Raw genomic sequence first — 14,940 nt, 5'->3', positions numbered from 1 at the left:
TATTGTGGGGGATTTATTTAAAGCCTGCTCTAGAAAAAAAAATATATATATATATGATATAAAAGTAAAAAAAGGACTCCATGGGGGTAGGAGGGAGACTGAAGAGAGGGAAAATGGAAGAAAGAGAGGGAAATAATGGAAAAACAAATATTGTATGTTTTATTTCATATGCAATAGAAATATATATGCTATATATATATATACTTGCAATATATATGTGTGTGTATATATATACTTGCAATATATATGTAAGGAGAGCAGAGGGGAGGAAAGGGTCCAGTGAGGGGACAGGAGATAACTGGAGAGGGTAGAGAAGTAGGTGAATATGAGAAAAATACATTGATATATGTGTATGAAAATGTCAAAATGAGACCTATTATTTTGTATGCTAACTAAAACAATTTTTGTAAAAACGCCAAGGCCAGGCCTAGGTGGCTGAACCCTTATGTGTCATGCTTGCAGCTCTGGCCTCCTCTGTCTTCTCAGGGAAGCACATTTCTTGCTGTTTCTCCCTTGGGAAGTCACAGCTTCCTGGGAAGGGGAGTACACAAAGGTATCAGTCACAGGAGGGTCAGCGCAAGAGTCCACCTTGAAGTCCATCCTCACTGAGCCTTATTGGTATCTGTGGAGAAGTTTCCAGAAATGCCAGGAGAGGTTTCCTCTCTGATGTCACATTACAATAGTATCAATGAGTCTGGTTTCCAGAGCTTTGCTAACATGCATCTCACCCAAGAACTGAAGATGGACCATCCCACACAGTGAGTGTACAGCTAGCCCATACTGACCACCAGAGCTGCGGGCACTTCAGGTTTAACTCACAATACGATGAGGACAGTGTGGCAGTCTGTAAAGACGTTAATGACTGCACTATACATTCATGTATAGTTTAAGCATGTAAGTCCCATAGTCCAACCTGAAGAGGAAAGCTTCCATGAGAATCTGAGAAGAAAGCCTGTCCAGTCTCCTTTTCCATACCCTTCCTTCCTATCCCAGCTCCCAAACCTAACATCATCTGACAGAGAATGGGGGCACATTACAATGAAATTCAGGGTATTTTAGCTTGAAGTTTTTGTTAAGAAATATCCCGCCTATTGCAATATGAGGCAAAAGTGGGGCACTCCCCTTGCCAAGGACATTTTCTTTGTTTTTTGTTTTTTGTTTTTTTGCGCCCCCCCCCTAAGTAGGCCTTAACTAAACTCCAAGATATGCTGTACCAACTGCAGAGGTCAAACTTCTAAATTTTCTAGCTTTGAGTCCGTGTACGGGGACTAGCTCAGCCTAGTTTCTAGTCTACAGCCAAAAAGAGAAGCTCTGCCCTAAAAGGTTGTGTTAGGCAGCAGGGCGGGGGGGGGAGAGGCTGTGCAGATAATGCCACTGAACAATATATTTAAAATAGTTAAGCTAGGAAATTTTATGTTTTTTCTATTTTACCAAAATCTGTTTTTAAAAATTTAGAAGCTGGGGATGCAGCCCAATCGTAGGGTATTTACCTAGTGTGATCAAGATTCTGGGTTGGCTCCCCAGTGCTGAGAAGGGAAGGAGGGAAGAGAGGGAGGCAAGGATGGAAATGGGGGTGGAGCAGGAGAGGTTGGCAGAGGAAGAAGGCATTGGGATATGCTTAGCTAGCTCTACCTGAGGCCTCACCAGCAAACCGTTCTCAGCTGTCCTGCCTTGAGAGTCTTGGATCCTTACCTGCCATACCTCTTAACAACAGAAGCTCACCCATGCCTGTACCTGGCTTCCTCTTCTCAGCCACCCCACAACTGTTGTTTCTGGGCTTCCCTCCTTGTGCTCTTTAGTCCAGTCCTGGACACTGCACAAGTGGGGAAATATCCCAAGAAATGCTCTCTCTCCCAATTATTCTGTCCCTGCCACAGAAGCTTCATTCACCATTTACAGCCACCTTAAGTAACTCATTCTAAGAGAGACAGATACATGACGCTGCTCCTTATTTACAGCAGAGGCCTGTATAATATTTACCCTGTTCCCTCAGAGGCTCATATAACCATTTAGGGGAAGAACTGCAGAGCTGATCTCCTTTTTTTTTTCCTGCTTCCTAATAGTGGTGAGATTTGGATGTGATGATTTTATTCTGACTTTTATGTGAATGTATCACTGTCAGTTCATTCGAGCATTAATGGTATTTATGCTTAAAGGCATTTTTCCCCAACGTCTGTTTATTTCAAATGTGTAAGAAGTCATAAGTGAATGTTCAAGCATTATGGTATGTGCCTTTAGTCCCAGCACTCGGGAGGGAGAGACAGGGGGATCTCTGTGAAATCGAGGCCAGCCTGGTCTACATAGGGAGTTCCAGACCAGCCGGGGTACATGGAGTCCTGTCTCAAAAACAAACAAACAAAAAAGCAACAAATGAAGCATCTTATACAGAGAATAGCTTTATCCTGAAAGCAGGTGTCATATTCTTGCTTGCACAAAGCTCTACCCTCCACATCACCTCTGACCTTCCACAATGATGCCCCTGTGAAAAGTATGGCACCCAGCAATGCCACGTGTCCAGGGAGAGTTTCTCTGTAGGAACATCAGAGCCACCAGAAGCTTGTGCTCTCTGGTCTCCTCTGTGACTCTTGCCCTGTGAGCACACAGTTTAAGAGTGATTCCTAGGAGTGTCAGGACTGAACCAGTCTAAAAGTGGGAGACCTGAGAAAGCCTTCTTGAACTCCAACTAACACGTCTTGCTCCAAACTCAACAAAAAGAGCCTCATTCAGAGAAAATTAATATTTTTAATTCCAAAGGATTCAGGAATTCCCACCCTACAGTCCCTTCAAAATGCAAGATTACCCCTGTCTGGCATCACCACCATCCCCCTTAAAGTCCACCAAGGACAACTTCAATGGCTTCTTCTACCCGGTCTCTATATCTCCTTCCATCTGTTGTTTCTGTCTTCCCTTCCTAATGGGCCCCATTTTTGCCCCTGCCTCATGCTGTGCAGTCATGACCCCTCCATACCGTTTCCTCAGCTTCGTGTCTGATCACTCTTGCTGAGGTTTAGGGGGCAGTAAGGAGCATGGAGGGCACAGCACCCCCAATATTGTGGGTCTGGTTCCCATCTTCTCCCTTATTTCAGCCCCTCCTCTAGAGAAGTCAGGGGCTCCTCATCACAGAGATGGCAATGGCACATTCTTATTCTATGATGAGCAAGAAAAGCATGGCAGTTTTGAGGTGAGGTTATAGAAGTCTCACCTATCTGGAACACAGTGACATTAATAGAGCAAGCAAGACACTCCCACCCACAAATCCTCTGCTGCTGTCCTTAGCTGTGCTGGGGAACCTAATTAATGCATCATGTGTACAAACTTGAACCGTAGACCAAACCCACTGTAGCCTGAATCTAAACCTTACCTGACCACCACCACCCCCTCGACCTTACCTCACTTCATCTCAGTGCAATCCTGTACAGCAAACTCTAACCATGATTTAAGGTAACTTCACTGAGGATGAACCCTGATCTTAACCACACCCTAACTTATCTCAGGTAAGGGAAACTGTCAACATTGTGAGTGATACTTCCCTTTCAGGACACTCTGGAGATGTGTTCCCGGGAGACGGAGTTCAAGAGCATCCTCTTTGTTCTTTGTTACTTTCATGCTGTGGTGGCAGAAAGACGGAAGTTTGGGCCACAGGGATGGAATCGGTCCTACCCTTTTAACGTTGGGGACCTCACTATCTCAGTAAATGTGCTCTACAATTTCCTGGAGGCTAATGCAAAGGTAAAGCAAAGGGGGCAAACGCAGGTCATTGTGGTGTGGCCTTCTCATATGGAAGGGGAATGTGACCTGGGGAAGGTCTATGACCCTACACAGTGAGATGAGGAAGCACCAACCCTAGGATCTGCCTGAGCCTGAGGAGTATTGCCGTGAGAGCAGAGCCAAGGGAGCACAGGAACCCAAACTGTCAGCCCCATGAAAATCCATCCAAAGACCACCCCAGACCACCTGGATTTATTCACAGTGTGGCTAAGGGCCGTGGATTGGCAGGAAGGGACCACACTCACCTGATGCAAGGTCCCAACTTGATCAGCTAGGGATTCAGAGCTTCCTTCCCTTTGACATCTGCATATTTAAAAGCCTTCTAGGAAGAGCCCAACTTCATTGTCAGTCAATGGCATGGAAAAGGGCTAGCATATGTGCAAGGGGCTGTTATCTTGCCATACCCTCACCCTCTGATATAATTTTCCAAGCATTTAGCCTTCTCTTCAAACATGCCTAATGCTGCCAGGCACTGGGAGCACAAGGGTCAATAAGACATTGCTCTTTATCTCAAGAAGCATCCATCCTGACAAGTCCAGTACCTAGGCTGGTGCGGAGATCATTCTTTCCTGCTCTCTCACCCCATCTCAGGTGCCCTATGATGACTTGCGCTACCTGTTTGGTGAGATCATGTATGGAGGCCATATCACAGACGACTGGGACAGGAGGCTCTGCAGAACCTATCTGGAAGAATTCATCAAGCCAGAAATGGTGGAAGGGGAGCTCTCCCTGGCCCCGGGGTTCCCACTCCCAGGCAACATGGACTACAGCAGTTACCATCGGGTAAGATGCTCAGTGCTTGAGATGATGTGATGGTTTCACAGGGGCTTGGGTATTCCTCCCATCCATCCTGAGTATTGGTACAAACCTTCCAGCTTCAGGCTGCGGCCAGGGAACAATGACCTTATTTCAATTTTGCTTCTCTGCCCCAAGCTTGCTCTGCTCAACCTAAAAGGTTCAGAATTTCTAGCCTCAAATTTATGATAAAACTGACCCTGTAGAGATCTTTTTATTCTTGTTCTTTGATTCCATAATTCTGTTTGTTGATTTTTTTCTACAAATAACATCTAAGACAATTATGTACTTGCTTTTATTCAAGATATTGATAAACCCAGTATTAATGGGGAAATGCTTCAAGTGAGAATTTAGAAAACTTGGCATAATATTTGTCCGTACCTTCGAAGGAAATAAGCTTCTGACCAGACCATTCACTCCTCCTGTTTCCTGTTTTAGTGGACACAGGCATGTATACCCACATAAAAGAAAAACATTCTCACCCAGATTTTATTACTATCATTTCAGTTTCTTGTGTATTATTGCTGTGGTTATTTTTAAAGCCTTCCACTTTCTGTTTAACCTGCCATGAGAAATATACCAAAAGATCATTTGGGGGCGGGGGGGAATTGATTTTTAGACATTTAAGCATGTGTAAAATAACTAACACTTTATGTGTGGTTTACGTTTGTTTACGTTATACACATATTTATATGTGTATGTATGGTTCTGTGTATGTGTTTCAGTTTGTCATCCCTGATTGATTTATTTATGTGTGGTTTGTTTACATGTGAAAAAACTAAAACTTTATGCCAAACTTAAGGGAAATTGTTGTCTTGGAAACTTAAAACTTTTAATTCATAAAACTTAACAATCATAATCCCAAAAGTAAGTTGGTCCAGAACAATCATACTTAAGACATTTAAAACAATGAGACTCTTTATGAGAAATAGGGAATTTCTAAGTACCTTGAAAGACTTTGCTCAGGAAGATAGTGCAAGAGCATCCCCTGGTGTCTGTAGGACAGTTTACTCGCCAGAGCAGCATCCTTAAGGCGGCTTGGCCCTCAAATCCCACAAAAACACAGTTTGGACATGCCCAAAGGACTGAGGTAGACTTTCCATGCTTCATACTTCCCTGGCATCTGCCAGATTAGAGGTTTATATTCCACTTGGCAAGGGCCCAGGAATGTAGGGGACGAAATACAAGGCAGGAATGCAACTTGCCTTTAACAAATGAGCAATATGTCCTTAGTCTAGTTGGTAATAACACCAAGAAATCATGAAAGCCCCATTAGGAACTTAACTCAAGAGGGCAGCTACTTACCATCAAAAAAAAAAAAAACTGTAACGGGTTATATAAAATATTCAGAGAAGAAAGTGACCCCTACTTACAAGCTGGACAAGATTTTTCAGGCCAACAAACTGCTTTCACCAGAATTAGCCAGAGACGGTGGCTCGGGTAGCAGAGTGTTTAAAATGCTTAATTCCAACGCCTTTCCTCAGGTGTGTGAACCCTGCAGTCTGTAGTCAAGCTTACTGCTTCCTACAGCCCAAAGGCACATTATTTTGTATGCACAGTTCTGTGTATGTGTTTAAGTTTTTATCCATGAATTAGGTAAACAGAGGAGAGAGGAAGTTAATTTAAGAGGGAGAAGGTTGGGATCCTAAAAGAGACTGAATTAAAATACTAAGGATGGGGCTGGAGAGCTGGCTCAGCAGTTAAGAGTACTGGCTGCTCTTCCAGAGGATGAGAGTTTAGTTCCCAGCACCCAAATGGCAGCTAACACCAATCTGTAACTCCAGTTTCTGGGCATCTAACACCCTTTTCTGACCTTCATGGACATTGTATAACATGGGTGCATTTACACACATGTAGGCAAAGCACTCATACACATAGTAAAAATAATGACAGGGATAAATTTGTGGGTTGAAAGACTATGATAAGTCTTGCCAGGTGAGAGTGTATCAGAATGGGAAGACATGGGATGGAGGTGGCTCTCATCCAAGCTTCCCCGAAAGAGATGGGTATAGTGAACATGGGTGTCTGAAGCAGATGATGCCAGGAACCGGCTAGGGAAAATCTGTGCCGTGTGGGTGAAATATGCTGATGTCCACCACCAGGGGTGTGGAGCCGTGTCCCTTGGAGGACCTTACAGAGGATGAGAGCCATGTTTGTTGCTGTTTAATCTAGCTTGCCCTTGGTTTCAGTACATCGATACCGAGCTGCCCCCAGAGTCGCCCTACCTTTATGGCCTCCACCCCAATGCGGAGATCGGCTTCCTGACCCAGACATCAGAAAAGCTCTTCCGCACAGTGCTGGAACTGCAGCCTCGGGACAGTCAAGCTGGAGATGGAGCTGGGACCACAAGGGAAGAAAAGGTGCATGATGGGGATTGCCTGATATGGCTCAGGGAATCGCAGGCTGGCAAGTGGATTCCTTTTCCTGCCAGCAACATTGGCAGTGTAGAGTGTGGATTACATACACAAACCAGCTTAGATACTGGTCTTTTGCCCCCAACAGCCCCTCTCCCCACCCATTCCAGACAAAACCCTCAGAGGAAGCCCCTGCCATTGGGGTTGGTAGATGGCTTTGCCAGTCTATCAGAAGCAGTTTTTATTTGATTTTGTTTGCCAAGTTGGGAAAGGCCAGGGCTGAGCAGTCAGGGTTTGGAAGCCGACACTGAAACTGACTTCAGGATTCTTGGGCAAAATTATGGTGCAAAGCTTCTTCTAACACCTCCACCCTAATCCCACCAACCAGACCCTATCTGGATAGCCATTCCTCTCTTGGTGTGAATGACCTCTGGCAATGGAGTCAATGAACACAAACTGCTACCGGCAGGGTCCCCAAAGTCTCAAGAAGCAAGTATGGAGTAGAAAAGCAAACTAGAGTAAGGTATGGGTTTGAGGATAACAAACGGTAATTTGGGCCTTACCCCTAAAGCAGGGGAAGCAGAGGACAGAAGAAAAATGGGCCACCAGAGCAAAACTTCTTGGTAAAGATTTTCCTGAGACCAGCTAATTAAATTTCCAATAGATGTGTGTCCACCAATCCACATTCACCCCACAGCACTGCCTGGATCTCATTAACCAGAGCCACTGTCTGGTTCATAAGGAAACATTCTTGAAAGATTAGGGGTTAGAAAGCCTGAGCGCTTGTCAAACTTTCACGCTGCAGTGATTGATTTTAAGAAAGCAAACTGGGGCTGGAGAGAGAGCTCAGCAGTTAAGAGCACCCTCTTGCAGAGGACCCAGGTTCAATTCCCAGCACCCACATGGAGGCTAACAACCCTCTGTAACTCCAGTTCCAGGTTATCTGACACTTTCTTCTGACCTTCAAGGGCAGTATACGACATGGGTACCCTTACATACATGCAGGCAATTCACTCATACATATAAAATAAAAATAATAAAAAAATACTTTAAAAAAAAAAGCAAACTGGGGGCTGAAGAGATAGCTCAGTGGTTAAGAGCACTGACTGCTCTTACAGAGGACCCAGGTTCGATTCCCATCACCCACATGGCAGCAAAAACTGTCCATAACTCCAGTTCCGGGGGATCTGATGCCCTCTTCTGACATCCACAGGTACTGCACAACATTGATGCATTTACATGCATGCAAGCAATGCATTCATACACATAAAATAAAAATAATAAAATATTTTTTTAAAAAAGAAAGCAAACTGATTGACACTAAAGGAGCTAGACTTCTGTTAGGAGTGGAATCCTTTAAACAGGAGTTATAAACTTTTAATATGTCTAAAAATGAGATACAGAGCTTAAAATTATGATTCATAGAGGTGTGGGCATAGCTCAGTGGTAGAGTACTTGCCTGGTGTGCACACGGCCCCCGGGTTCAATATTCAGTACCAGAAAAAAAAAAAACAATTCTGATTGTTAGATATGAGGTAGATTGGTTACTTTTACATCTCTGTGACCAAGATACTTGACTCATGGATTCAAAGGGATTTCCACTTGTCATGACATGGAGGCCATATAGAACAGCTATGTCCATGATGGTGGGAACATGAGGTAGAAAATCTGTTCATATAGTGAATTAGTTCCTTCTCTGTTGCTGTGATAAAATGCCATGATCAAAAGCAACTTAAGGAAGAAAGTTTATTTTGGCTTATGGATTCAGAGGTTTGGAGTACATAAGGGCAGGGATGGCATGGCAACTGGCCAGAGCAAAGCTGGCTGATCAGATTTCGCTGACATACCAGGAAACAGAAAGAGTGAAGTGGAAGTGGGGTGAGGCTATCAACTCCCAAAGCCTATCTCCAGGGGCATACTTCATCCAGCAAGACTCCATGTCCTAAAAGTTCCATAACCTCCCCAAATAGTGACATCAACTGGGGACCTAGTGTTCAAGCACATGAACCTACAGGGCATATTTCTCTTTCAAATCACACATGGGGGCATAAATCAGGAAGCAGGGTGAACATGGCTAGAAGCAGAGGAGGGTATAACCTTCAATGACAACTAGTAACCTTCTGACATCTAGGCCCTACCTCCTAAAGCTCCACAGACTTCAGAATGAACCTGTGGGGACATTTCCCATTCAAACCATAACACAGAAGTAGGCTCAGGAGTTGGCAATTTAATAGTTTTGATGTGGTGGGCATAGTGCTCAGCCTCTTCCGCCATTCCCTGTGTAAAGTAATCTGGGAATAAAGTGAAGAACCCAAACCACTCAGAAAGAAAAATACTCATAGTTCTAAGACAGAAAACAGCCAGGACTACATAAGTAACAGACAGAGGTCTTCAGATAAGGTTCAGCTGCATATGCACACACACTGTGTGCGTGTGTGTGTGTGTGTGTGTGTCCACGCTTCAAGCATGATATGAGATGCAGTTACTTGCCATGTGTGACACGTATACAGGTTATTATGGCATGTCTGATTATACTGTGTCCTGGTGCTCAGCATGGGACTCTTGTGCACATGGCTCACATGTTCTTGTGAACTCCACAGCAGGTCAGGAAGAAGAACACAGAATCAAAGCACATACACCGGTGAAATCTTGACCCAGATCTCCTCCCACATCCACATTTCCACAAAGGGAAGCTGGAGGCTTTAGTGTGACTAGCTGCTGTGAGCCTAGAAAAGCCAAGGATAGGAAAGTTAGAGAAGAGACAACTAGCAACAATCTGCCACACCCTTTAACGCCAAGAGTGGATTTCTTTCTGAGACACCATGGGCTCACTGGACAACCCGAGCTGGAACTGCTGCTCAGTCTCCAGGGACTATTTGGGATAGACAAATCTGCTAATAACTAGGAGGTGTGCCTATACATTCCTCTGCTAAGACCATCAAATAAAATACCACAAGCTGGGTAGCTTAAGCAACAGAAACTCAAGTTCTCATAGATCTAAAGCTAGAATCTCAAATTAAGGTGTAGGTCGGTCTGGTTTCTTCTGCGATTTCTTCTTGCTTGCCATGACTACCTCCTCACTGTATCCTCATGTGGCCTTTCTTCCTGAGGCCTTATTGTCTTTTGTATGTGTTCAAACCTTTTCTTCACCAGTAAGATTGGATTTGGGCTTACTTTAACAGCTTCATTTTAACTGAATTCCCCTTTAAAGGTCCTCTCTCAAAATGCAGTTGTTTTCTGAGATGCTGAGGATTGGGAGTCAACATCTGAATCTGGAGGGGACAGAGAGCAGCCCAAAGCATTGGTCTCCAGTAGTGCCCCTGTATGCAAGCCTTCCTCTCTTCCACAGTGATGGATAATTCTGGTGCCCAACAGCATGATTTCTTCAGTGCTGAACAACCAGCTAGACATTTGGAGAAAAAGTAAAGCAGGTTCCCCCTCTCCTTTGATAAAAGTGTACTTCAGATGGCTCAAATATTTAAATGTTAAAACAGGAAAACCACAAAAGCACTAGAAGAGGGCTTGGATGAATGCTTTTATGACGATAAACAAAGGCATTTTGTAGCTTTTCTTAAAACCTCAGAATCTGGGGATGAAAAGATTGACAATTTTAAGGGTGTAAAAAATTTTAAAGCAGCCCCAAAACAAAAATTACAAGGAATATAAAGAAAACCAAAGGAGGACCATTTACAACACAGGTCCTGGGCAGTGGGTAGAGTTGTTAATGGAAAAAGAAGCCAGAGAGAAGGCAGGAGAGGGATAGTGCAAAGGAAATACAAAGAAAAACAGCCAATAAGTATAATGACAGGAGAAAAAGAAACAGTGACATGGTCTCATGACGCTTAGACCTAGACCTAAAAGAAGCAAAATGTCATTTTCCATCTAATGCTAAAGTTTCTAACAAGGTGACCTAGAGTGCTGAGGCATAAGAAAACCAACGCTCTCAATCTCTGCTGGTAGAGGTTGAATTTACAGAACCATCTGATAATAGCTACCAAAATTCAAAATGTTCATATTTTTTATTCATGATTCTATTTCTTAGAAATTAGCCAGCAGAAACATTCAAAAGTTCATAGATTTTGTGATATACTTACACATTTATTTCAGAATTTTTATGGCTGTAGAAACAGTGAGTAGGCCAAATGTTTATCAATAAGAGGACAATAAATTACAGTGAAATATTTTAAGCACACCCTAAATGAATAAAACCAATCCACACACAGTAACAAAGGGATGTACTCAAGGTTGATAGGGACAGGTTTGTAGTTCAATGGTAGAGTGCTTCCCTAACATGCATAAGGCCCTGGGGTCAATCCCCACTACTAAAGGTTGAGAGGAGATTGTAATTTAGAAAAAAGCAAACTAGACAAAAGCTGTATAGTATTTGGGTGGGAGATAGATGGGCATGGTGGTGGATGGATGAGTAATAAGTGGATAATTAACAAGTGAATGTGGATGGGTGGATGATGACTGAGAAAGAATTCTACACATTGAAGGAAACCTGCAAAACCAACCCAAACACTGGTTTAACAATATTTTCCCTTTGTGAGAAGACTGTGAAAGGTTGTATCCTAAATACCACCTGTATCTATCATGTTTAGATTTTTCTGAGAAATATTTATCACTTTTTCAAAAAGAAAAGGAAAGCAGAGGTGTCGCTTGTGGAAATGAAGCAGACCATGCCTGGGAAAGCATCCTTCCCCCACCAAAGGACCCCTGGGGTCCTGCACATTAGAGTCTCACCTCTGTCTGTGAGCAGCTCCTTTCCTATCCAGGCTCCTTCTCAGGCCTCCAAAGCCCTCCTGGCCTGATCAGAGGCAGGAAAGAACTCTGTGTCCCCACAGTCAGTGTATTTTGGAACAATTCCTCCAGACTATCTTTTCATCTCTTTGTGAGTCACAGCCAAATGGCAACTCACTGATACAGGACTGTTTCTTCAAACTCCACTCCAGAGACAGAAATATAATATAAATTTAGCCATTTGTCTTCTACCTTGGCGGCAGCTTTCAGGTACCATTAAAATTCCATTCCACTTTTTGCTATGACAGCAGCCAGAGACCCATTCGGCATGGAATGATGGGCTTTTGGTTCCTTTCTTCTAACATCAGCTCTTTTCCTGAGGAATGTATTGTGTGTTAAAATACAGGACAAGGTGATTATTAATCATCCTTTACATTTAGATAGTTCTTCAAAGCTTTCGGATGCTGCCACATCCATCAGCTCCTGTGATTTGATCTTCACGGTAATACTGAGGGTTAGGGGAGGGAACCAGCCAAGACTCTGGTGGAAATGTTCATGGGTGGAAACTTCAGGTCTAAGTGACTTGCTTGCATTCCCATGAGAACTGTATTAACTTTGTCAGGCAGGGCTCTTTGATTGTAAGCAACATACACCAATCCAGCTAAACTAAGCAAAAACTAGCTCATTTTGTCAAATGCATCAACAGAAAAGAGGAAGAAAGCTCAGTGGCTCCAGGGCCCCAGGGAGGATTAAGAGTGCATGGCCCTTGGAGATGCCTCCTCCCACTGCCTCTTTGTATTCCAGGTCTCAAACTTCCATGCTCCTGAGAATATAATCAGTTTAACTTGGGTCAGGAGAGGCCAGAACTAGTGACTGTCCCCAGGGGAAGAGGTGATTTCCCAAAGAAGATAGAGACCTGCTCCTGGAAGAAGAGGAAAGAGATGTGCAAGGAGACAAAACCCAGGCAGTCACTGGACTCTGGAGCTCAGCTCTTAGCAACCTGGAGGGGCTGGCGCTTGCTAGCACGCTTTCTTCCTCCCACACCCTCCCTCCCAGTCTGCTAGCCATATGGCCATTATGTCTGCACGGCTTCATTTTTCTTTCCTTTGCTGTCAGACCTCCTGGGCTTACTCATTTACTGGAAAATGGCAGACTCAGCCTCTAAGTGCTTGCCCCCAAATAACCCAGAATCTCTGCACCTTGGTTCCAATTTTCCCAGAGAGAGACCCTGGTCTCTCCTGGTCTAATTAGCTGACAGTTTGTGTAGGAAAAGGAATTGTGGGAAGAGGAGATTTAAGTGATAAATGATCATTCCTCTTCCAGAATTCAAAGATAGAAACCACAGACTCTCTCATGGAAACACAGTATGGTTAGGGGTAGAGATGTCTGAGTATCTATGCCCCCCTCACCCCATGGATATCAACGTTCAAAATGCTCAATTCTTTTTGTAGATGGCTTAGTATTTGCATATAACTTAGGTACATCCTCTTGAATGCATTTATATGATGCTGGGGACCACACCCAGGGCTTCATGCATTCTAGGCAAGTGCTCTATCACTGAATTGCATCCTTGTCCCTTTCATATACCTTAAATCATCCTTACATTAGTTATAATGCCTAATGCTATGTAAATACTTGTACTGTGTTGTTGAGAGAATGATGACAAGGTAAGAAAAGATGAAACATATGTGTATTTGTTTTTTGATCCATGATTGGCTGGATCCAAGGATGAGAGAAACACCAATTTGAAGAGCCTGTGTCTATGTGCACATAGACATACAGCCACACATATACACGTGTGTATTCGGGAAGTACTGCTCATTGCTTCACAATCACATGATCCCAGAGCTATCTTAGGCCAAAGTCTACTTAAGGCTTTCCAGTTTGATTTCTGCAGATAACTGGGTCAGCCTCAGAGTTTTTAAGCCTCAATTCTTAGAAGGGCATCTGTGTTTATCTTTTTAAGCCAGTCACACATATCACGGGGAGCTGTCAGCCTCTGGAGAGAAGTGTGCTGAGGTCAAACCTAAGCCAGCAGGCAAGGGTGTGATGAGGAGAAAGGCGGCAGGTCATATGGTGACTGCTATCAAAAGGGTCCCATTGAAGGAGGGTGGAGTCCCTTCTCAATCCCATGTTTTCTGCCATGGAGCAGGTCAAGGCCGTTCTGGAAGAAATACTGGAACGGGTGACAGATGAGTTTAATATCCCAGAGCTGATGGCCAAAGTGGAGGAGCGCACGCCTTACATTGTAGTGGCCTTCCAGGAATGCGAACGTATGAACATCCTTACCAGAGAGATCCAGCGCTCACTTCGGGAACTGCACCTCGGCTTAAAGGTGAGTGAGGATGTGAGTTGGGGAAGAACATTGAAAGAGGACATACCTGGACTCCACAAGGACAGAGTGACAATGAGGGGTCTGGGAGCTGGAGCAACTTTCTTTCAACAACCTAAATGCCCAGAGATGTCATACTACAGAAGCCAGAGCCTGGCTATGGAAGACATCTGAAAGAATTAACATGATACTTGAGCCCTCACCCTGCTTTTCAGCACAGGCTGTTTCCACTGGCAATTACTTACACATCTTTATGTTTACATAAAAGAACTGTAACTTCAGGGCTGGAGAGATGGCTCAGTGGTTAAGAGCACTAGCTGCTCTTGCAGAGGTCCTAGGTTTGATTCCCAGCACCCACATGACAGCTAACAAGTGTCTATAACTCCAGTTCCAGGGGATCTGACAGCCTCTTCTGACCTCTGTGGATATTGCAAGACATAGGTGCACTTACACACATGCAGGCAAAACACTCATACACATAAAATAATAAATAAAATATTGTTTTAAAAAAGAACTGTAACCTCAGGCTGGAGGGTCAGCTCAGTGGTAGAGCTTGCCCAGCATGCATGAGGCCCTGGGTTTAATCCCCAGCATCTTAAGAAATAATAATATAACTGTCAGTCAGAAGCCAGTGACAGCTCAACCAGGCCCTGAAAGTCCAGGTGTGGAGCATGCTGGGTTTTGGAATTACTTAGCTATGGTCACGTGCATATAAGAACAATTTTCCAATGTAGACACATAAGATACTATGAAACACAATGCAAAATCTAGATTTTTAAATTTTTTTTCCTCTTTTAATTCCCCACTTCCCCACAATATAGGTGGGGGAAAATAATGAAGATCAGTCAGGAATGGGCTGTTGAGGACTGGCAGTGTTTGGTGGTGCTTCCAAATTCCATGCTAGCATATAATCAGGTGAAATACAAAATCGCACAGTATAATCCCAACCAT

General features: G+C 43.8%; 1 protein-coding gene across 1 annotated transcript in view; it reads left to right on the top strand.

Moving 5' to 3' along the window:
- Dnah9 (dynein axonemal heavy chain 9) overlaps positions 1-14,940 on the top strand; it is a 430,757-nt gene that overhangs the window by 403,781 nt on the left and 12,036 nt on the right. The window contains exons 64-67 of the mRNA XM_008855701.3: positions 3,538-3,729; positions 4,360-4,551; positions 6,753-6,923; positions 13,810-13,992. Coding sequence (XP_008853923.1) covers positions 3,538-3,729; positions 4,360-4,551; positions 6,753-6,923; positions 13,810-13,992 — 738 coding nt within the window. The remainder of the gene's footprint in view (positions 1-3,537; positions 3,730-4,359; positions 4,552-6,752; positions 6,924-13,809; positions 13,993-14,940) is intronic.

Source organism: Nannospalax galili, unplaced genomic scaffold (genome assembly GCF_000622305.1).
Source record: "Nannospalax galili isolate Female #2095 unplaced genomic scaffold, S.galili_v1.0 scaffold146, whole genome shotgun sequence".
NCBI classification, from domain to species: domain Eukaryota; kingdom Metazoa; phylum Chordata; class Mammalia; order Rodentia; family Spalacidae; genus Nannospalax; species Nannospalax galili.
The sequence above is the reverse complement of the archived record's forward strand: the minus strand, read 5'-3'. Positions and strand labels throughout refer to the sequence as shown.